We start from the raw sequence: 24489 nt of genomic DNA, 5'->3' as shown, positions 1-24489 counted from the left end.
CCAAGTGGGGACAGGAAAGACCTAGGAGAGCAGTCCTTGGGGAAGCAACAACAAAAGAGCTGGTTTCGGGGGGGGGGGGAATCAGAGGCAGGTACAATATGTAGGAGGAAAGGGCAGTGTTCCCTCAGTTATTTGAAAGGCTCTAGTGGCGCAGAACCTTGCTTGCTCAGCTTCTCCCAATAATTTAGATCATTCTCGTTGAGGAAGGAGAGATCCTCCCTTGAAGCGAAGCATGGGGCAGATTGCCATCGGTTGCACCTCGATCCCAACAAGAACCGCAAACCTGAAATATCTGCTTCTGCCTTCAAATTCACATTCACACGCTGGTTGGAAGGAAGCAATTTGCGGTTTATTTTATTTTTTTTAAAAAATGATGCAGTATCACACAAAGGCAAGAGTGTGGTGTGCCAAGGAAAGCTGAGGAGTACCAGCCATTTGAAACAAAGTTTTAAAGCACCACTTTTCAGGTTCCTTGCAATAATAATAAAGGATTTCCCTTTATCCTTACACAATATGGGGCAGTGGCATTCCACAGCTACTCACTCACTCTAAAAAGCATAATCTCTGCTCTCTCCTCACCGTCTTACATAGCATGGGAGAATGGCAAAGAGGATGTTGTCCTCTCCAGCATTTCACAGACTTAGATCCCATCTCAAAGCTCCCACAAAGTCCAGCCCTATCCATTTTTGGCCTTATCACCGCCCTTATCTATTCTATTCAGAGAGGCACAGTCTACTCAGATCAGGGCCAAGTCCTACTGCACTTTCTTCCCTTCCAAGACGTGCCCATTCAAAACGTGGCCATTCAGGTGTGCTGGGTTGACGTCGGACCTTCTGTACCGCAAGCTCAGCCTGAAGACAACATAGAGGATGGCTCCCACAAACAGCAGCAGCACCGCCAAAATATCCAAGCAGTAATACTCGTAAAAGGAAAGTTTGTAGAGGGCCGGGCGGAGGAATGGAGCTCCATCATGGCGAAGGACATACTCCAGCCAGTAGACTGTCCGGTTGAGGGGAGGAATGGGCTTGTCCAGGTGGATTTCTGAGATCTTCTTGGCAACCTTGGAGAAACTGCAAAAGAGGAATGTCAACAATAATGCTAGGAGAATGGCGTGTCCCCCACTGATTGCTACGTTACCAAATCTCTCCAGGACTCAAAGGCACAAAGGATCCATCAGTCATTATCCTGGAGTCCACAAAGGACCAGGACACTGAATCAGAAGCTACAGGACCACCAGCTGATGCTGTTTAGGAGCCCACTGAAACCGAGGCAGGAATTTGGTTCCACAGCCCCGGCACCCATAGAACTGTGGCCTGGACTTTCACAGAGACCTTCCCCTGGGTGTGAAGAGCTTTGCAGTCCAGTGGTGCAAGAAGCACACCAGGCAGGAGGCCCGAGGGCGAAGGTCAAGTGTCCATCTTCAAGCCAGAGTATTAGCAATGTTGTCCAACAAAGGAGTCAAAGCTCAGGAGAGGTGGACTGGAAGCAGAGGCTCAAATGGCCTCAGCTCACCTCAGGCCCTCCTTGGAGCACGAGGCTCACTCGGAGCTCTCCATAGTGCTGTGGCTGCAGCAAGTGGCCTGGTTTGCTGCATCCCATGGGCTCCTCCTGAGGACCGGGACAGGACACCATAGAATTCATCTGCATATTTCCCAGATTCCTCCATGACAAACTTGTATCTCTTCAGCAGAAGCATCTACTGGTACCTGGCCAATTCACCACAGAGCTACAGGCTCTCCTGGTGCCTGCACCCACCCACAGAATAATCTGTCTATATCAGCTGAATCCATGAGACGGAGAAGCAAACATGCAAATTGAATGCCTCTCCCAAAAACAGTTAATTGAGTCGCGGGGTGTGTGTGTGTCTCTGAGTAGTGCTCCATATAACTGGAGAAATTAAGTCCATGGTTCATTCACTGTCACAGAACCATAGGCCTCATCACCACTACTGGTATGTAAAAACAATATCATACCATTTTGAACAGCCATGGCTACCCCCCCCCAACCCCGCAAAAAACCAACAACCATGGGAAATGTAGTCTCCTAAAAGTCAGAGTTGTTAGGAGGCCCCAAGTCACCTCACAGCTATAATTTCCAGAGTACCCTTTGGGGAGAGATTGACTGTTAAAGCACTCTGGGAACTGTAGTTCTGTGAAGGGAATAGGGGTCTCTGCACCCTTAACAGACCACACTTCCCAGGGTTCTTTGAGAGAAGGTAAAAGGGGCGGGGCTAAAACAGAAAGTACCGTAACTTATCTAAGGGGCCGCTCTTGCAGTTCTTTAATGCAGTAACCAACGATTCACTCCTTTGCTCTTCTTTGAATAAGGCTGCTATTAGGCTGACTTACCTTGGGTTAGTCGTTACTGTGGACAGAGTTTCGTAGAGGCTGTCTTCTGTCACCTGGCCCCAGTCCACGAGGATACCCATCCCTTTCGCCTGAATTCGCGTCATAATATCAAACTGGTCGCCGTAGAAAGGGAAGCCCACAACTGGAATCCCGTGGTAAATGGCTTCAAATATACTGTTCATGCCACAGTGACTCACAAGGACTTTCACACTGGGGTGGCCTGCAGCAGAAATCGAGCAATGTTAAAAGCTCGCATCCATAATATCTACTTGAATTACCAAATCTGCTAAACACCGTCTATTATGTAGTTTTCTGACTCGGTATGAGGCACGCAAGCTATTCAGAGTAGTAGACCCGTTGAAATTAAGAGGCACAACTAACTTAATACTATTAATGTCAATGGTTTTCTCTGAGGAAAGCTTAGCTGACAACCATCCACTGAGATTAAAAAAAGGTAAAGGGACCCCTGACCATTAGGTCCACTGAGATTAGGACTGTAGAAATTTGCCGTTAAATGTTTTCTGCAAATTGTGCTGAAATTGGATTGACAGATGCAGTCTAGTTTTATAATTACCGTATTTTTTGCTCTATAAGACGCGCGAGACCACAAGACGCACCTAGTTTTTGGAGGAGGAAAACAATAAAAAAAATATTCTGAATCTCAGAAGCCAGAACAGCAAGAGGGATCGCTGCACAGTGAAAGCAGCAATCCCTCTTGCTGTTCTGGCTTCTGTGATAGCTGCGCAGCCTGCATTCGCTCCATAAGACGCACACACATTTCCCCTTACTTTTTAGGAGGGAAAAAGTGAGTCTTATAGAGCAAAAAATACGGTAATTAGATGAAAGGGAGCCAAACATTTGTCTAAGTTAGATCAGTCAATTCCAAAACTAGGACATTCCTCTGAAAAATCTAAGCTATTGATGCACGGGCCTCAATTTTACAAAGGACTGACATCATATTCTATGGTTCTCTGTCGTATGGCTACGTTACAACAGCCCACAGACTAATTTGTAATTTGAAGGAAGATTGCTATTGCCCTTTGTACTGATTGGAAATATAACGCTTAAATCTGAACCACTTGCGTTACTGACAGTTGAACTTATCCTATCAATATGTTTACAGGCAACATTTCGTTGCATCCCAAGTTACGCAAGTTGAAGTTTTTCCACACAAGGGTTGACACCCTCCCCCCACAGCTCTCCCTCTTTCCCCAAAAAGCATTGGCCACAATGCAGTCACCACAAAGTTCTCTTGTTAATTCCAGCACTTAAACCACGACCAGTGCTTTTCAGTCCCAATTAAGGTATTGTGCTCCCTGTGAAGATTAACAAAAGTTTGCACGGCTGGTTTTGTGTCCTTATTTTACCTTACTAGCAGATGCCTTGAATTCCCGCCCCAATCAAGCCATTCCACTGCTGTAAGTGTAGAACAATCTTTGGAACTGGCGCCTGCTGGATGTTGCTATACTACAATTCCCATCATCCCTGGCCATTAACCATGTTGGCTGGGGCTGATGGAAGTTGTAGTCCAAACTATCTAGAGACCCAGAGTTGGCAAATGATGGTGTGGACACATCTGATTTACACTGTCTAACTAGATACTTTTAAAAATGGTATTGATATCTATGCATGGCTGACTGGAAGCTGAATAAGGCTGCAGAAGCTCTGAAGACAGTAACTCAAACCATGCATCCATCCCATCATAGGGAGGTCCTAAAATCGCTGGCACATCCTTATTAAAAGGCTCTTTAATCAGATTATTATTTATGTAAGCGCTCCTAATATCTGATGATACAGGCTGGTGACTGCTATAGCCATACAGTGGTACCTCGGGTTACATACGCTTCAGGTTACATACGTTTCAGGTTACATACGCTTCAAGTTACACACTCTGCTAACCCAGAAATAGTGCTTCGGGTTAAGAACTTTGCTTCAGGATGAGAACAGAAATCGTGCTCCGGCGGCACAGCAACAGCAGGAGGCCCCATGAGCTAAAGTGGTGCTTCAGGTTAAGAACAGTTTCAGGTTAAGAACGGACCTCCAGAATGAATTAAGTACTTAACCCGAGGTACCACTGTACGGCAATACCTGAATGTTTGAGCAGCAAACTGGTGAGCTTTCATGTAATCCTTGTTAGGGTCAAAAAGGAAGTATAAAAATACTTTTACGAAAAAATAAATAGATCTATTTGGGCTACAAAGAAAACCCACTATACAGGGCCAAACAGAAGGAGGAGAAGGAGAAGGAGAAGGAGAAGGAGAAGGAGGAGGAGGAGGAGAAGGAGAAGAAGAAGAAGAAGAAGAAGAAGAAGAAGAAGAAGAAGAAGAAGAAGAAGGTTTCCAAAATCTGAAGAGGGCACTGTAACACCCAAAGGCCAAACTAAATAAACATCAGCTGCTCTGCTATCTGCCCCCTTAAGCACATAACTTTTTTTAAAGCACAAATCACTGGCATTTGGCTGAAAGGAGGGGAGATTTATGCTCAACTATGGTCTTAAATCAATTCAGGTATCCTGGACCAGCAATGTTATGGAAGAAAACAAAAACAAAAACCCATTAGCTTTGCCAGTTATCCAAGACTGGAAAAGACATTGAAGCAGTTCATTTATTCACATAGGGTATGGAGGGAGAAGGGCACGTTTGCTTTCTCCTTCCGGGCAAGGAAAAGTAACTTGCTCTCATAGAATCATAGAATGGTAGAGTTGAAAGGGACTCCCAAGGGCCATCTAGTCCAACCCCCTCATTTGGCTGATCCCTTTTCACTTACCCAGTAGATCGTTTTGAGGCAGCCAATCCATCATCAGTGTGTTTTCACCCAAGTTATATGGCTTCTGACCAGAGTATCTGCCAAAGGACAGTGGGAGGGGGACAGCAAAAGATCCGTCACTTAAAATAAGTTCCTTCCCACCTGAACTCAGGGGAGAATGAGAGGAAACGATAAACGTTTAACAATACATAGTGTGTGATGTAATAATACATAGGGTGAAAGTGCCAATTACGTGCAGGTTCTGTATTAAAAAAAAATGCTGTCTAAAATATAATAACCACTTAACCCTTCTCCCATGTCCCATACCAAGACCTTACCCTAGCCGCTTTTACGGTTGGCAGGAAGAAGATATCTCAAACGTAGGTACCGACAAGATAAGTAAATACCAGTTGACTGCAACTAAAGATTTAGGGGTAAATTGCAACCAGCTGTATGCTACCTCTTGGTCTCAATTTGCAGTTGAAATCCCCACGACGGGGTGAGCTCCCATTGCTCGGTCCCTGCTCCTGCCAACCTAGCAGTTCGTAAGCACGTCAAAGTGCAAGTAGATAAGTAGGTACCGCTCTGGCGGGAAGGTAAACGGCGTTTCCGTGTGCTGCTCTGGTTTGCCAGAAGCGGCTTAGTCATGCTGGCCATATGACCCGGAAGCTGTACGCTGGCTCCCTCGGCCAATAAAGTGAGATGAGCACCGCAACCCCAGAGTCGGCTACGACTGGACCTAATGGTCAGGGGTCCCTTTACCTTTACCTTTATATGCTACCTCTTGGTCTCTCTGGCCAGAGTGCACACACAAACAATTTCTCTTGTTTGCTCCACTCCAACGGCAAAGAACACCATCCCTCCAGCTGCTTGAGAAAGCAACCCAGCTGTGTTAAATGTTGGGAGGAGAATCCCACTTGGAGCAGCTTTCCTGGGAACACCGGTGGTGGAAGGAGTGTGCCAAACAGGTACAGTCGTACTTTGGTTGACAAACGCCTTGCAAGTCGAACGTTTTGGTTCCCGAACACCGCAAAGTGAGTGTTCCGGTTTGCGAACATTCTTTGGAGCCCGAACATCCGGCACAGCTTCTGATTGGCTGCAGGAGCTTCCTGCAGCCAATCAGAAGCTGCGTCTTGGTTTCTGAATGTTCTGGAAGTCGAACGGACTTCCGGAACGGGTTCCGTTCGACTTCCGAGGTACCACTGTATAGGAAGGAAGATAAACACTTCCTTTAGAGCAAATCTGCCTGAACCCAGAGGGACTTGTTTCTGAGTAAACGCGCACAGAATCACGTCAGGGTGCTCTTTGGCAGGTGGAAGGGGCAGTTACTGTGTCTGGGTGCATTCTCAAACAGCCTGGTCCTTGGTGTCTAGGACGACTCTCATCTGAAGGGCTGGACCTTTGGCAGAGTGAGATGACCTCCTCAAAGGGGGGGGGGAGATATTAGGAAGCAGTTGTGACAGCCCCCCACAACTGTTCCTCCTGAGGCCCTTGCTGGTGGCAGATGGAGCTGTGTGAGCCCACCCCATACCCCCATAACTATTCTGCCACCCTATTCAGGTGCAATTGGCTTCCCATTAATAGCTTTGGTGTTAAGGTCCAACTGATGGTCCAATTGGCTTCTGTATGCTCAGCACCATCTTGGCCTTTCCCCGAGGCAGCAAAATGCCGAAGGCAGAGAAAAAGGGGGAAAGGCAGCCTGATGGGGTGTCCGGATCGGTTCTGCCCCTCTAGAACATGGCCCCCATTTGTTTGGGATCTGGGGCAGATTCCACGAATCCACGGCAGTGCGGAGGCATCCCTTCTCTGCTTTGTGGCTGTCCGCAAGCACAATGCAGTTACAGATCACGAAATAACCGGTGTTACCTCCACACAACCTTCTGGGGAAGGCGAGCAAACGCCCCGGCCATCTTTTCCACCAGGTCTTTTGGCAGGACTCGTATACCGATTCCAAAGGAGACCACGACGACACCAGCATCTGCGGCTTCCATCCAGAGACGCAGGCCCTGCACGTATAAAAGCACCCCCAGATTTGCACATCAGAGCAATATCAAGCTTTCTCGCTTCAAGCCCTTCAGGTCTATGGCTGTACTACCCTGAACGTGCCTGATCTCGGAAGCTAAGCAGGGTCAGGCCTGGTTAGTATTTGGATGGGAGACTTCAAACCATTCAGCTGAGAATAGAAGCCCAGGTAAGACCATACATGGTGGCCTGCCAGGAGTTCTGGCAAAGCAGTTGGACTTCTCTGCCCTTCTCCTGTGGGATCCCCATCCTTGAAGACAGCAGACGCCGCAAAACTAACTTCCTCTTTGCCAGGGCTCTGAAAAGCACCAAACTCAGAAATCTCTCTGCACTGAAAGAATATCAGAGGAAAGGAATCGCGGGACAATTCTTATTTAAAACCACTTGTTACCCGGGTCTCCCTTGCTCACACAAAGCATCCATGTCGTGGCAAAAGAATGTTTACTTAATATTTGATGGTGTGGGGGGGGGGGAGGGTTGTGGGGATGAATGTGCTAGCTCCATTCCTGCTGCAATTCAGGTCACGTCGCAACTCTAGGAAGGCCTGAAGTTGGGAGTCTGATGCTCCGACACATTACGTAACTCTGGAAAATCAGGTTCCTCAAAGGCTCACTTGCAGGGGACAGGAGGTTCCCTTGCTGCAGAAAGTCACCTTCCATAAACCTGAATGGTGACAGAAAATTCAACTACTGCACTCATTGGTTAGAGCATGGTGTTGATAACGCCAAAGTTGCAGGTTCAATCCCCAAACGGGACAGCTGCATATTCCTGCAGGGGGTTGGGTTCCTTTCCATCTCTACAATTCTATGGTTTTATTACTCATCCCTGTGCACTGCTTTACGTTTCAATTAAAGCCCGGTGCCTCCTTCCCAAAGCCCGGGAAGCTTCTCCCAAGCTTAGGAAGGTGCGATGCTCACCTGTGCAACATTGGGACATTCCTCCTCCCCAATCGCTCTCGCAAGCTGGCGCCTCTGGCCCTAACTGTTCCTCTAAGAAAAATTTCACTGCACGTCATGGATTCCTGCATTGCAGTGGGTTAGACCCTCGAGGTCCATTCCAACTCTACAGTTCTATGGTTCTATAATGTGCAATGTCTAAGCAATTCTTTGTTAAATGAGTCACCTGCCAGTGATTTAAGCAATGAATGAAGTCAGAGCTGTGAGGAATAAGTAACCCTAACCCTAAAAGGTCTATATTTGTAATGGTGCAATTGGAGTAATAATAATAATTTTATTAATTATACCCTGACCTGTCTGGGTAGGCTCTGGGACAGACCTGCAATGTGTGAGCTTAGGCCACAAACTACTACTACTACTACTGCTGCTGCTGCTGCTGCTGCTGCTACTACTACTACTACTAATGTTATTATTTATACCCCGCCCAACTGCCTGGGTTTCCTCAGCCACTCTGGGCAGCTTACAGCATATATGAAAACATAATAAGACATCAAACATTAAAAACTTCCCAATACAGGGCTGCCTTCAGGTGTCTTCTAAATGTTGTGTAGTTCTTTATCTCCTTGATATCTGAAGGGAGGGTGATCCACAGGGAGGGCGCCACTATTGAGAAGATCCTCTGCCTGGTTCCCTGTAACTTCGCTTCTCACAGTCAGGGAACCAGCAGAAGACCCTTAGGAGGACCTCGGTGTCTGGGCTGAATGATGGGGGTGGAGATGCTCCTTCAGGAATACTGGACCGAGGTCGTTTAGGGTTTTTAAGGTCAGCACCAACACTTTGAATTGTGCCTGGAAACGTACTGGGAGCCAGTGAAGATCCTTTAGTGTGCATGTGTGCATGCAGCCCAGGTTATGTGTTATGTGGTCTCAGCGGTCACTCCCAGTCACCAGTCTAGCTGCCGCATTCTGGATTAGTTGTAGTTTCCGAGTCACCTTCAAAGGTAGCCCCATGTAGAGCACCTTGCACTATGACACATGCCAACAGGGGCTTCAGACTCTGAGCCTTTTTTTTTTTAAAAAAAAGGAAGTCTTTAGCCCTTCTAGAAAGAGAATTTCAAAGTTTAATGTGCAGGGAGCTATCTATACCGGAGGTGGAATGCTGGGGCCTGTTTGCCTTCGCTTTGCTTTGTTGCTCAGTGGCTTTGTGGAGCAAACAGGGAGCAGCTGCTCTGGTCATGGAAGTGTTTTGGGGGAATGTGTATGTGGAGCAGTGGAGGAAGATGCTCAGGATCTGCTCCACTTGTTTTGTTTTGCTACCATCCATCCACAGGAAGCTGTCGGCAGGCAGCTACTTTTTTAAAAAAAAATGTGTATGTTGGGATGTGGAGGGAATTGTGGGAATCACCCATCACTCATTTTGCTGCCTGCCGGGCCATGTGGCAGGCAGCAAAATGAGTGATGGGCGATTCCCGCAATTCCCTCCACATCTCAAGACACACAGTTGAATATGAGGGTGATGGGAGGATGTAGCATCCTCTTCTTGTTTCGGATGCCTGCCGCACAGCAGCAGTTATTCCTAAGTTGTCGGCGCATATCTGTATGTGTGAATGCAGCCCAGGGCAAAGGCATCATTATCAGCATCACATTTCCTCTGATTGTTCCCAGGTTTTGTTTTTTGGGAGGCGGGGGGGGGGGGGCAGGGGGAGCTCAGTGCTGAGGTCGCACCATCATTTAATTCCTGATTGTTCTCAAGTTGTTGGGTTCTTTTTGGGGGGTGGGGGAAGAGGCCAGTGCAAAGGTGTTGTCAATATTATCAGCTTTTCCCAGATTGCTCCCCAATTGTTTGCAGAGTGGAGAGTCCTTATCACCATCACAATTATTATCACTTTTTTTGGGGGGGGACACCCATTGCAGGGCATGATTATCACCATCACTTTTTCCCTCTGTATGACCCACCACAGGGACTGTTCCAGGCCATTTTGGGGAGTGGGTAGCACAAAGGAGGAAATTTTATCACCCTCTCCGCACACACCCCTCTTCTTGCAGGAATTCATATTTATTTAGGTGGACAAATGCCCCACATCCACCCACCCACATACCATAGATCTGCCACTGGGTGTATTGCGTTCCATTTACTTACCTCTGGGAGAGGCTTGGCAGGCTCTGTGAGAATCCCCCCGGTGAAAACCACATGGGGAAGCAAAGGTCGCGGGAAGTCAAGCACCACTTCGTTGCACAGGAAAAAGAGGCTCGAGCCCTGGATAAGCTCCAGCATGGATTTCTGCGGCTCCACCCCGTGTTTCGCCATTAGGTGGTCAAATTTGGGCATGATGAACAGCCTGGTGGCTACACGGGAGATGATGAAAACCACGATGTTCCAAGTCCGGCCGAAAAAGCCCATCTGATCAGTCATCAGGGAGTTAAATTCGGGGACGTAGGCCACAGGTGAAGTGGCTCCAATCTCAGCAGGAAACCAAAAGCCAGTGGAGAGCGCCACATATTTTACACCTAGGACGTGGGCGACAATGAAGCCACACATTTCGTTGGGATCGACCAACACCAAGTCAAAGACCTCACTCTGAAGTTGCTGCATGAGGATTTTGTTTCCCAGTATCAAGTCACAGTTCTCCAGGTATTTCTCCAGGATGGAAAAGAGCTGCATGGAGGTCATCTTCCCCTCAAACACTCGCTTCAGCAACTCCTGCAGCCAGTCGTCGGCGCTTTCTGTGCTGAAGACCCCTTGGTAATCTTGCACTCTGTAGCCCCGGGGAAAAGGCTCCACGACTCGACCTTCGTGGAGGAGGAGGACGGCATCGTGACCCCGGCTGCTTAACGCTTCCGCTACCCGTACAAAGTTATGCAGGTGGCTGTCGAAGACGATGGTGGGCACCAGCAGGACTTTGGCACTGTGGCAAGGAAGTACGCAAATGGCTACTGCAGCAAAGAGGGCAGCCACAAGGTGTAGGCAATGCTTCATGTCAATTGCTGCAGAGAAAGAATAAGAGTCAGTCCTCATCCTTTAGCAGTGCAAGTAGGGAACGGTTCACAGTGCGGGCCAGGTGTGGAGGAAGCAGAGCAAATTAAATGCATTTCTACCTTACTTGGGATGTGGGTGGTGCTGTGGGTTAAACCACAGAGCCTAGGACTTGCCGATCAGAAGGTCGGCGGTTCGAATCCCCGCGATGGGGTGAGCTCCCATTGCTCAGTCCCTGCTCCTGCCAACCTAGCAGTTCGAAAGCACATCAAAGTGCAAGTAGATAAATAGGTACCGCTCCGGCAGGAAGGTAAACGCGTTTCTGTGCGCTGCTCTGGTTCGCCAGAAGTGGCTTAGTCATGCTGGCCACATGACCCGGAAGCTGTACACCGGCTCCCTCGGCCAATAAAGCAAGATGAGCCCCGCAAACCCAGAGTCAGTCACGACTGGACCTAATGGTCAGGGGTCCCTTTACCTTTACCTTTACCTTTACCTTACTTAGTGTAATGCAAATCAAAGTGTTTGATCGCAGAAACTGCAGTTCTGTGCAATTTTTATATATATACATACAGATGTGAAGCACCAACAGTGTGTCTGGCATTTTACAGGGTGCACATGACGACAGATCTGTACAACAATCTGTTAGAAATTCAAATACACAGGCTAGGCACCAAAGGGCTCCTGAAACCAGAGTTTCAGCTGCCAAAACAGAAAGTCTAGTTGCCATTTTGGGGCAAGATGGCCCCAATGCCTTATTTTTCAAAGGATGGACTGACTGTGATTGATTCTCAGTTAAACACCTGGCTAGTTTAGAGGACCAGGGTCATAGGAGCCTATTCCAACCTCTTTTTCCTAATGACGACATGGACCATTCATAACGCAAGAATATTCTCCACAACTTTGAGCAGGGCACTAGGGCAGGGTAAAGAAAGACAAGTGACAACAATAAACTGTAACGTCGTTCACTGCTCCTGCTCAGGCTGCACAGAAAAAGCATTTTAGTTCCTGAAATTGCTTCTGATTGTGCGGGTAAAATATAACTGACTGAATTTTCAACACTGGCCCCAGCCTGGTGGAATGCTCTGTCTCATGAGACCAGGGCCCTGTAGGATCTGATTTCTTTCCACAGGGCCTGTAAGACAGAGTTGTTCCGCCTGGCCTTTGGCTTGGAGTCAACTTGATCCCCTCCCCCTCTTTCCTTTCTCCTTCTGTGGGGACTTCCCTGGCTTTTTTTTTTTTTGGCGCACATGGGACCAGTCTGGATAGTTGGCCTTGGTGAAGATTTGATGTTTTTATCCCCCAAAAGTTTTTGATTTGAGTTTCTACTGAAATGAGGCTGCATTTTAATGTTGTATTTTAATCTTGTTTTTAAGTTGTATTTTAATCAATTGTTTTATATCTGGTGTTAGCCGCCCTGAGCCCGGTCTTGGCTGGGGAGGGCGGGATATAAATAAAATTTATTATTACAGTGGTACCTCGGGTTACATACGCTTCAGGTTACATACGCTTCAGGTTACAGACTCAGCTAACCCAGAAACGGTGCTTCAGGTTAAGAACTTTGCTTCAGGATGAGAACAGAAATCGTGCAGCGGTGGCGGCGCAGCAGCAGGAGGCACCGTTAGCTAAAGTGGTGCTTCAGGTTAAGAACAGTTTCAGGTTAAGTACGGACCTCCGGAACGAATAAAGTACTTAACCTGAGGTACCACTGTATTATTATTAATTCTACAGGATGGGGTATTAGTGCGTGAAAACAGTCCAGATCCAACGATAGCCAGGCGCAAAATGCGCCTGGTGAATTTCAAACCCTAATGGGCTTTCCATGTAAAAGTTGAGACAAGGAAAAAAGGGGGACAAGAATGAAGAGGAGGCGGGGACAGCCAACATGGCGCCCTCCCTCAGGTTGTCAACTGCATCTCCCATCAACCCCCAGCCAGCCTGGATCCCAGCCCTGGAGTGATGGGAGTTACCAAAGTTATGGTAGACATGGATAGGATATGCAATTATCCCAGTTCCACAGGCTTAGGCTTGGTTACAGGCATAATTTCAGGTCTGAGAAGGTTCGACGCAAACTACAAGTACTGGAGCATTTGCTTGTGCCCTTTTGCAGAGTAGCTCTGAGGCGATGCCTCCACAGTAAAGCCTGAAGAAGCCTTCCTGTTTGACCAGGAAAGATATATCAACTAAAGAAAACTAAATGTTCCTAACCTTGGGGGGATCAGAAATACATTTTCCCATAGTAAAGTTATACGGGTGTTATGTACTGAATTGAATAGGATCCAAAAAGCAGCAGTCTGATTGGTCCTAGAACAATAGGATTCAGAATGCAGCAGTCTGATTGGTCCAAGAACAATGCAGCAGTATGATTGGTCCGCAGGAGCCACCCAATCCAGCTCCAGGTGGAAGTGAATCCGCAACTGGATTGGCCTACAGGAGAATCCCAGAATTAGCCAATCACGTGCGACCCATTGTGTAAATAATGTATATAAAGCGGATATTTTGGGGAAACTTTCATTCCTCCTCACCACTATGAGCTGAATAAAGAGCATGAAATTCACATTCGACTCTGAGTATATTTCAACAGCCTTTTATAAAGGACTTGGGAAATTATGGCAGTTGGTCCTCCCCAGGGTTTGGTGGAGATGCCCCCATGTTTATGCCCACTTTGTGTCACCTTCATTCACTCTTTTCTTTTTCAATTATTTGTTTCGTATAACAACACATATATTAAATATACAAAGCTACTGCAACAGTTCAGAGGCACTGTTATCAGTTCCAAAGATCAGCATATTGCGATGGTGGTGGAACATCATTCTGCATTTTGTTAACATGCAAAATAAGGTCTAACCAAGTCTAACCTGATTCCATAGTAAGCAGTTATTTTAAAACAGGAACCTGTTAGGAATGCATTCAGGACAAGGTAATCTACATATTTAAGGAAGCTATGCAACTGCTTTTAGTGCAATCGGTGCCAACTCTACTAAACATGTAAACATACACTTGCAGAGGTCCTCTCCTCTTCCTCCAATCCCACATTTCCAATATCTTAACATTAATTCAAACACTGCAAGTCCCAGACCGAACAAGAGATGCCATTAAAGTCAACAGACATCAGGCTTGAAATCACCAAGCTTGCTCTCAATATGAGGCGTTTCCACCCTGAGTTCTCCTCCAGATTTCAAGCCAAGCCACTGAATTATACCTGCCTCTTTTTGCTCCCACCCACTTGCCGTTCTGGTGTTCGTTCCAGCAGCATCTACCTGGAAAGGTAGATGAGAAACATGACTCCAGAGAAGATGACAAAACACAGGCATTTGTGCATCATTAGCCTGAATAAGGAGTCCTTCTCTGCTGCGGTCTCTGGAGCAGCTACAGGCAGTCATTTAGTTGTTGCAGAAGAGAAGAGCGATAAGAGAGCGATAAGAGAAACAGAGGAAGGGGGCTGGAAGAGGAGCTGTGTGCAGAGAAAGAGCTGTGAGTGGAGGGGTGTCCTATTTGCCATCTTCTGGACTCCCTGGGAAAGTCACCCAACCCAGCCTGCTGCAGCCTGGAACAACTGGGTGTGCAGCTGGTTCAGTGCTGAATGGGCAGTTTGCAGAAACTCCATGAACCTCGGTGCCTGTTGTAAAGGGAAGCCTAGAGTGCACCTTCTTCAGTGTGATTTTTTGGGGGGCAGCGGGATGATCAGTGAGTTCGTTGAGGCTGTAGGGGAGAGCCAGTGTGGTGTAGTGGTTAAGAGCGGTGGACTCGTAATCTGGTGAACCGGGTTCGCTTCCCCGCTCCTACACATGCAGCTGCTGGGTGACTTTGGGCTAGTCACACTTCTCTGAAGTCTCTCAGCCCCACTCACCTCACAGAGTGTTTGTTGTGGGGGAGGAAGGGAAAGGAGAATGTTAGCCGCTTTGAGACTCCTTTGGGTAGTGATAAAGTGGGATATCAAATCCAGACTCCTCCTCCTCCTCCTCTAGGGTGCTTGGGTGGGATCCTGGGCGAGAGCTAGGAAGCAAGGGGTTATTGAGTGCATGTGCACATCAGAAGGTGACATAACTGATATTACTATATGCTTATCAATACTTAGTGAACCAAGGCACAAAATGAACACTCAAGCCCTTCAAGATCCCCTTAAGTGGGATTGCTTCCAAACGACTCTTAAGGACCATCTGCTTTCAGAATTCCCTGATAACATCGAGGAACATTGGACCAGGCTAAAAACATCCATTATTGCAGCCTGTGAACAAACTATTGGATACCAAACCAAAAAACACCAGGGCTGGTTTGATGAGAATGACAGTGAGATTGAACACATGATTGACAAGAAAAGGAAGGCCATTCAGATTTGGCAAAGAGATAGAAACTGTGCCACTAAGAAAAAAACCTATGCCAACGCTAAGGCTGAGGTTCAAAGAAGAACCAGAGAACTAAAAAATGCCTGGTGGATAACAAAAGCTCAAGAGATCCAGCACTTAGCCGACACTCATGATGCACAGAGTTTCTTTAAAGCCACAAAGACCATCTATGGGCCAATAAATCATGGCATATGCCCCCTATGCTCAGCAGACGGTATCACACTTCTAAAAGATAAAGAAGCTATTGCACTGCGCTGGAAAGAACATTACCAACATCTCCTTAACCACAACTCCCCCGTAGTGGCTGAGATCCTCTCTCAAATTCCGCAAAAACAAGTTAGAGATGAGCTTGCAGTATCTCCAGATCTGGGAGAGTTGTGTACAGCTATTAACCAAATGAAAAACAACAAAGCCAGTGGACCTGATGGGATACCTGCCGAAATCTTCAAAGTGGGCGGAATTGAACTTACACAACAACTTCACAAGCTCATCCAAAAAATCTGGGAAAGAGAAGAGATCCCAGCAGACTTTAGGGATGCCAAAATTATCAATCTCTTTTTAAAAAGTGACAGAACTGTTTGTGGAAACTATCGAGGCATCTCTCTGTTAGCTGCAGCCAGCAAAATTCTTGCAAGGATCTTAGCAAACCATCTCTTAACAGTATCCGAGGTGACCCTTCCTGAATCCCAAAATGGTTTTCGGCCTTCTAGGGGGACAGTGGACATGATTTTCACCGCTTGACAGCTTCAAGAAAAATGCAGAGAGCAAAACCAACCCCTGCATATGGCATTTATTCACCTGACTAAGGCTTTCGACACTGTAAATCGTAATGCCCTGTGGACTGTCCTTCTGAAAATTGGCTGCCCGGATAAATTTGTAAACATCATTCGACTCTTCCATGATAATATGACAGCAACAATTGCAGATAACCATGGCTCTCAAAGTGAACCATTCACAGTGGAATCAGGTGTTAAACAGGGTTGTGTTATTGCCCCAACTCTATTCATTATTTTCACTGCCATGATCCTACACTTTGTCGAAGGGAAACTCACCACTGGAGTAGAAATCATATATTGAAAAGATGGAAAGCTCTTCAATCTGAGGAGGCTGAAAGAGAAGAGTAAGGTTACCATAACTTCCCTCATAGAGCTTCAGTATGCTGATGACAACATAGTGTGCGCACGCTCAGAGGATGACCTCCAAACCATCCTAATATCTTTGCAGAAACTTATGAAAAGCTTGGACTATCACTCAACATCCAAAAAACCAAAGTGCTGCACCAACAAGTACAAAATAACCCCTCTGCAGTGCCACAAATCCAACTCAATGGTGTAACGTTGGAAAATGTTGATCACTTCTCCTACCTAGGCAGCTATCTTTCCACAAGGGCCAACATTGATGCCAAAATCCAGCATCGCCTGAGCTCTGTGAGTGCGGCTTTCTTCTGACTGAAGTACAGTTTGAGGACCGGGACATTCGCAGGGAAATCAAAATGCTTGTTTACAAAGCTATTGTACTACCAACCTTACTGTATGCTAGTGAAACATGGACCACTTATAAATGCCATCTCCAACTCCTCGAAAGATTCCATCAATGGTGTCTCCGAAAAATTTTACACATCACTTGGGAAGACAGGCGAACTAATATCAGAGTACTGGCAGAAGCAAAGATCACCAGTGTTGAAGCAATGATTCTTCAACTTCAACATCAACTTCGTTGGACTGGTCATGTTGTGCGGATGCCTGATGATCGTCTTCCAAAACAACTACTCTACTCCAAACTTAAAAATGGAAAGCATAATGCTGGTGGTCAACAAAAGAGGTTTAAAGACTGTCTCAAGGAAAATCTAAAAAAATGTAGTATAAACACTGACAACTGGGAAACACTGGCCTGTGAGCGCTCCAGTTGGAGAACAGCCTTTACTAAAGGTGTCATGGGCTTTGAAGACACTCAAACTCAGGACGCAAGGGAGAAACATGCTAAGAGGAAGACACGCTTGGCAAATCCACACCATGATCAACTCCTGCCCAGAAACCAATGTCCCCACTGTGGAAGGACGTTTGGATCCAGAATAGGACTCCACAGTCACTTACAAACTCATTGTTAAAACCGTGTTTATGGAAGACAATCTTACTCGGCTACGAGTGATCGCCAAAGAAGAGGAGAAGATGATGATTATGTATTTTTTTGTGGCAGTTTTTTCAGGTTTGCTTTACACCACTTTGGAGCAAAGTTCTACAGCAACTGGTATAGAAATTGTCTAAATAATAACATAAAGATGCTCAACAGATACAGAGGCTCCCCTGGAAGAGAAAAGAAGGTGTAATATTCAGTGGTGGACTTTGGGCTCTCAAATTTCAGCGACACCCTGTGTGACGCTAAAATTCGGCGCCAGCTGCCTCTTGCGCTCCCTTTCAAAGCACTGTTGTGGTGGCCCCTGCAGCACGGTGCCCATAAACTGCCTCTGCCACATTGCCTTGGGTTGTGGGTGAGCTTCTGAGATCTCCCCAGGAAGGCCCTGGAACAAATCTGGCCAGAAAAGTTTCCCTGGGTCAGAGGGACTTAAAAAAAGAACGCTTGTCTAAAAGAAGAAAACAGTGGAGAAGAATCATCTCCGAGTTTAAACCTGTAGTTGGAAGTCGGGTAACCTGGTAGTTGAATTGCTCTGTTGATGCAACGCTTCCTTAATATGCCGTATAACAGAATCTGCGATCCTCCCAGTGTTGTGGGACACCAACTCCCATCAGTCCCAGTCAGCACAGCTAGTGGTCAGGGATGATGGGAGTTGTAGTCCGCCAACATTGGGAGAGGCACAGATTCTCCATCCTTGCTATATAGGAATTCCACCTGTCTTTTCTTAGAATGAACAATACTGTGCTGCCTAGATGGTAGGTAGAGATTTTTAAGCAGTAATGCCCTCCAGTAGTGTTAGAAACTCAGATATATAAGCTAGGGGGCAAATGGCTCCTTAAACCAGGGTTACAGTTGCCAAAACAGAACGCCTAGTGTCCATTTTGGGGCCAATATGACCTTTTGGTTCCTGAAATCCATTCTGATTGTGCAGATAAAGTATCACAGATAGAATTCCACAGGATGTGTTGTTAGTGGGTTAAAACAGTCCAGATCCAAGGTGGCCAAGACCAAACTAAACAGCTGAGAGCAAAATATACATCAGGAGGCTTAGTTTGGTCAGAATTGAGTATACATTTCCAGAGTTAAGGCTAAATACATTACTTCTGGCAAATGAAAGTCACCATACCTGCTAGAGGGCTGTGAAAATTTGTGTCTGGGGCTTTTTTCAGACTTATCTACCCATGTACTATGTCAGAATTTCCCAAACTTGGGTCTCCAACTGTCAATGGACTACAACTCCCATCATCCCTAGCTATCAAGACAAGTGATCAGGGATGAGGGAACTGTAGTCCAAAAACAGCTGGAGACCCAAGTTTGGGAAACCCTGTACTATCTGAAACCAAAAGGGGAGCATTGATTGCTTTCCAACTGCTCCTGATCAAGATGGCAGTTTTTAACTGACGACAAAAGCCACAGTGGGCAGAGTTTGACATGAGAAAAATGCTAAGGAAAAGCATCTGGATATCTCTCCAGAGGTTGTGTGAGGAACCCTTTGGAATCTCAAGGGCCACCTTTGCTTCTGGGGGCCACAGGCAAAAGTGGGTGGAACAGCAAACATCAATGTTAATTTTGTATGGCAGGCTAGTTTCTACAGAAACTTGCAGGCAAGCATTATCAGAGTTCAAAGGCACATTTCAGCCAGGAGGGTGCAAAGCAGGGCTGGCAAGGAATGTGTCCTGGGGAGAGTGGGAGCAGCTGGTGAAGGAATTGTGAGTTGTGTAGTGTTGTGAGGGCCAAGCTGAGAGAGGTACAGAGTGGCACATTTGCCTCACCAGCCTGAGGTTCCAGAGTAAGAATAGGGTTTTGCCCAGTTCAAAAATTCAGAAGGTGCAGGCTAGCAGACTCCAGGCGAAGAGCAGCAAACACAAGGTTTCACCTCACTTTCTTTTGAATTACTTTCTCTCCGGCCTGTTATGCAATGAGCAGAGACAATGCCAGCTCAGATTTTGGCACGTTTTGAGCCAAGCAGACGAAAGGTATAAGAACTCCATTAGGCACACCCAATCCAATGCTGAGTTGTGACACCTACTTAGGTAATTATAGCCAGCAGTGAGAAAGCTGATTAAGACAATTCATCGTTTAAACAGGCTTTTGACAGACTTCCACACCAAGATTATTTAGTCAGAGCAAGAAAGGCGTCACTTTTTCAGAATACTCCTGAGAATATATAATAATCCCGCTCCCAAGAGATAGTGGAATATGACCACATACGCTGATGAAGCAATATTCCTACAGTGTTTTCTACTATCTTGATTAATACTGGCAGCCACAGGTTTTGACAGCCAAGCTAACAGAAGTCAGGTACTGTACTGCATTGCCTTGCTTTCCCAGTCGCGGGCGGGGGACACCCTCTAAATAAAATAATCATAATCATAACAATATTAGCCACCCATCTGACTGGGTTGCCCCAGCCACTCTTGGCAGCTCCCAACAAAACATTAAAAACACAATAAAACATCAACTATTAACAACTTCCTGTAAGAGGCCTGCTTCAGATGTCTTCTCAAAGTCAAATAGTTGTTTTATCTGTTTGACATTTGATGGAAGGGTGTTCCACAAGGTAAATCCTGGCTATGCCCATGAGTCTGGTCTTTTGATCCCAATGAACTGTAAATGAACAACCTGCACTTATGGCTATGTGACTGAATCCCACCCCAGAATAGCAGTCTAGGGGCACCCAAAGATTCGTCTGTCCAATTAGTGCACAGATAGGGAGCCTGTGTCCCTTCCGCAGGTGTTGCTCACCATCTTCCCTTACCATCGATTGGCCTTGCTAGCTGAACCTGATGGGAACTGGAGTCCAACAATACTGGGATAGAAGACCCTCCAAGTGTCCCTGTTCTCCAGGGACATCCCTGATTTAGAGAAACCGTCCCGGTTTCTGATTTCATCCAGTAATGTCCTGCTTTTCCTTAGGATGCCCCTATTTTCCTTGGAGAAATGTTGGAGGGTATGGAATGGCATGAATTTCCCTATCCCTGAGTTGGTGCTGGAGCCAGATTAGCAGAAGTGGCTGCTGAGGCTTTGTTTCGACAAGGTTTTGGGCAACTTCCACTCTTTTCTACTAGACACACTCAAACTTCAGGCTGAATGGGATGTGGCGCACATCAGTGGCATAGCGTGGGGGGGTGCAGGGGGTGCCGGCCGCACCGGGCGCAACATCTGGGGGGGCGCGCTCGCACTCGCAGCTCTCTGCCCCTACCTGGCTCACTCACTCTCTCTCACTGCAGTGCTGGCTGTGCGAATCCGATCCGAGCCGCTGGGTCGCCGCCCACTGTGGAGGGGGTGGGTGCCAGGCGTGCAGTGCGGAGAAAGAGCGAGGGACTATCTGGGGGAGGGACAGTGCAGCGGCCGCTCAGCGCAGCGCTGAGCGCGGGAGAGAACCACACCAGACCAGACCAGGCAGCAGCAAGAAGAAGCTGGCAGCGGCGGCAGTTTAGGGGTTAGGGGGCGCAAATTACTTGCCTTGCCCCGGGTGCTGACAACCCACGCTACGCCGCTGGCGCACATGGGAAGCACATGCAACGTCACTCAACAGTTTATGCGTCCCCAATGTTATTGCGTGTTTTTATCTATTTCTTTCGTCTTCTTTTTTAAGGTTAGCCCTCAGGGAGCTACGCCTTGCCGGAGGGTTGGATTGATGACTCTCAAGGTCCCTTCCAATCCTACAGCTCTAGGGATTTAGGGAGGTTTACAATAATGAAAACAGTGGAACATGGTGGGGAGGAGCGCAGCACAGAATTCTTTTTAAAGCTGAAGAAGAAGAAGAGGAGTTTGGATTTGCTATCCCGCTTTATCACTACCCGAAGGAGTCTCAAAGCGGCTAACATTCTCCTTTCCCTTCCTCCCCCACAACAAACACTCTGTGAGGTGAGTGGGGCTGAGAGACTTCAGAGAAGTGTGACTGGCCCAAGGTCACCCAGCAGCTGCATGTAGAGGAGCGGGGAATCAAACCCGGTTCACCAGATTACAAGTCCACTGCTCTTAGACAGATTTTTTTAAAAAAACACCTTTGGCAAATTAAATGGTTTTCACCTGGCACCGAAAATAAGAAGAAGAAAGTGTCAGAAAAACTTGGGGAAAGGATTTCATAAAGTGGTACCATTGTGAAAAGACCTTGCATTCACTCACAATATCCCTCTCACAACAAGTAACTGGGTTTCTATAACAGTCCCATTGCGTTCAAAAGGGCCGACTGCCTGGTAAGTATATGCAGGGCTACCGCGGCCCTAATCCAAGAACTTTCGCCGCCTGAGGCAAAGGACAAGACAGCAGTCCCTCCCATTCTGTGGACAAGAGCCAAGCAGACTAGCTGCTGAATCTTACTTTGCTGGCAGCACAACAGCATCCACCACTGCCTCTGAAGGCAGCAGGCTATCTCAGGGGGTGCAAGGCAGACCAGGTCACACACACAGAGCTCTGCCTTCTCCTCACCTGTCAGCATTTGCCTCCTGAGGCAGCTACCTCCCTCTGCCTCATGACAGGGCCGGCCCTGGATTGGCTGGCCCCATCTTAAGGCTGCAGCTGTATTGAAGACGGGTCTCCTACCCTGTCCTGTACCAGCGGCACATTTTCCTACAATGCCTTTTAAAACAAAAGCAAAGGGCAGTCGCTCCTATATTAAATTTAGAATCATAGGTTTGTAGAGTTGGAAGGGACCCTGAGGATCATCTAGTTTAACCCCCTGCAATACGGCTGTCCCATGCAGGGATCAAACCTGCAACCTTCGCATTATCAGCACTGTGCTCTAACCAACTGATCAAATTTGCTTCCTTGTGATTTTTAAATTGGTCCAACCACTGTTAGGCCAGGGGTGGGCAATCTCCATCTGTTAGGGGCCACGTTCCCTCAGGGATCATCTGTTGTGGGGGCGGGGGGGAAACACCCATCAATCTGCCACCTCCTCTGTCTCATTACCCGTCACCTTCCTGTCTAGCAGGCCACAGGAGGAAAGGCAGGTTTCTCCTGCCAGAGGACTGAATGGCCAAAGCCAGGCTGAAGACCCCCAAACTCAGGCTGAAAGCTACAGGCTGCCCACCCCTGCCTTGAACGATGTTCCTTCTTCTGTACAGTCATTACAGGCTCAGGTAACCTCCTTTACTTGAGATTGCCCTATGGGGCAGGGACAGGATTAGCGGTTGTCCCCGTCAGACTGGCAACTGCTGGCACCAAATCTTGCCTAGTTGCCACTGGGTCACTGCGCCCTTCCTCCCAGCAAACCAGCAGCACCATCTCCTACCCTAAGCAGGTAAGTGGCTGTTCAAAGAAGCAGCTGCCTCCATTCACTCCGCCACAGACTCTCAGAATGAGATGGACCCAGCGTTCTTGGCCAGAGGGAGCTGACAGGTGAGAACAGCTGCTGCTGCTGTTCCAACTCCCAGCTGGCCTTTCTTATAATTATCCTCACATTTTCATCCTGCCTTTCCTCCAAGGAGCTCAGGGCGCCGTACACAGTTCTTCCCCTCCCCAGTTTTATCCTCAAAACAACCCTGTAAGGTAGTTTGGACCGAGAGACAGCCCAAGGTCACCTGGTGGATTTCATGGCTGAGTAGGAATTTGGACCTTTGCCTCCCAGGTCCTGGGTCCAACATTTTAACCACTGCACCACACTGCCTCTGTAGCCCTGCCTGTGCTGCGCAGGCAATCAAGGAGCAGAGGTGGCTGCTGCAGGAGCAGTGTCTGCTGCCTCCATGTTCATCTCCTTCTCCTGGGTAGCACAAGAGCAGGGTTGCACAATTTTTCAGCTTCCGAAAGACTGGATGGTAGAGCATCCATCCTTGCTTTGTTTGCCAGGGGATTAGATAAAGAAGCTGAGCCAAGCAACAGTCACCTCCATTGCATTACCAAGCGCATTTCCACATCCCTGTTGTAATCACCAAATCTTTCAGGGCAACTGGTTTATTTATTGCACAAGGCCTCCGCATCAAGGGCAGTTGCACAACCAGAATTTAGAATCACAGCACTGTAGAGTCTCCAGAGACCCCAAGAGTCATCTAGTCCAACCCCCCGCAACGCAGGGACCTTTCACCCAACGCAGGGCTCGAACCCACGACAAATGATTAAAAGACTCGTAGCTACATTTGCCAGGCAGTGATTAGATCCTACCCAGGAAGCGTCCTTGGTGGGAAGCGAGGGGAAAGGGAAAGATGGGGTGTCAACTGCTGGAGGCGAGGTCACAGAGCCTTCCGGCCCGCAAGCAAGCCAGAAAGGACCATCACTCGACGGCGTCGTCGTACAACCTCCGCGCACACCTGTCGCGCGAACTAGAAAAAGCCAAACCTGCCGCCAAGGTCCCGTTTGCGATCGCTGAAATATTGCAAAGCACGCTTTTGAATTATGGTGCTGGAGGAGACTCTTGAGAGTCCCATGGACTGCAAGAAGATCAAACCTATCCATTCTGAAGGAAATCAGCCCTGAGTGCTCACTGGAAGGACAGATCCTGAAGCTGAGGCTCCAAGACTTTGGCCACCTCATGAGAAGAGAAGACTCCCTGGAAAAGATCCTGATGTTGGGAAAGATGGAGGGCACAAGGAGAAGGGGACGACAGAGGACGAGATGGTTGGACAGTGTTCTCGAAGCTATGAAGAAACTGCGGGAGGCAGTGGAAGACAGGAGTGCCTGGCATGCTCTGGTCCATGGGGTCACGAAGAGTCGGACACGACTAAACAACAACAAACATTGAGCCCAGCCCCCCCCCCCGCCTGGAAGCGCCCCTGGGAGATGAGTTAACATTGAAGCGAAGGGGGAAGAGGGTGCTAATGCGTAAACGCGTCCCTTAGAGACGGGGGATGGAGGTGGCGGGGTGGGGTGGGGTGAGGACAACGCAGCAGGGAAAACCCCAAGGAGAAAAGCCCACAACCCACCCCCATCCTCCCGGGACTCTCTTTGCCCACCTTGCCCGCCCGCGGAAGCGGGGTCCCTGGCGTCCGTCTGGTGCTCCCCGGTGCCTCGTCTGGTGGCTGGGCTGGCTCTGGTCCTGTCCCATCTCTTGCCTTGCGCTTCCCGCCCCGGGCGGCGGGGAGAACAGGC

At 47.8% G+C, this 24489-nt stretch overlaps 1 protein-coding gene across 1 annotated transcript; it reads right to left on the bottom strand.

The window, feature by feature from the left end:
• Positions 1-327: 327 nt before the first annotated feature.
• LOC308477178 (2-hydroxyacylsphingosine 1-beta-galactosyltransferase-like) lies at positions 328-24488 on the bottom strand. Its single transcript, XM_081005575.1, has 6 exons — positions 24354-24488; positions 10151-10995; positions 6960-7099; positions 5115-5191; positions 2349-2568; positions 328-1070 (listed from the first exon to the last, which is right to left on the bottom strand). Exons 2-6 carry the CDS (start codon positions 10985-10987, stop codon positions 755-757), a joined length of 1590 nt encoding a protein of 529 aa, XP_080861701.1. The 5' UTR covers positions 10988-10995; positions 24354-24488; the 3' UTR covers positions 328-754.
• Between the last annotated feature and the right edge of the window lies 1 nt (position 24489).

The sequence above is a fragment of the Podarcis pityusensis genome (assembly GCF_964106645.2).
Source record: "Podarcis pityusensis genome assembly, chromosome: 5".
Lineage (NCBI taxonomy): Eukaryota > Metazoa > Chordata > Lepidosauria > Squamata > Lacertidae > Podarcis > Podarcis pityusensis.
The sequence above is the reverse complement of the archived record's forward strand: the minus strand, read 5'-3'. Positions and strand labels throughout refer to the sequence as shown.

Bases quoted from the DNA above. Each gene is read 5' to 3' on its own strand.
- LOC308477178 (XM_081005575.1), bottom strand. From the start codon at position 10,987: ATGAAGCATTGCCTACACCTTGTGGCTGCCCTCTTTGCTGCAGTAGCC. The intron at 7,100-10,150 runs GTAAGTAAATGG...TTATACGTGCAG, and splicing joins CTGCCAAGCCTCTCCCAGAG to GGCCTGCGTCTCTGGATGGA. The intron at 1,071-2,348 runs GTAAGTCAGCCT...CCTCTTTTGCAG, and splicing joins ACAGTAACGACTAACCCAAG to TTTCTCCAAGGTTGCCAAGA.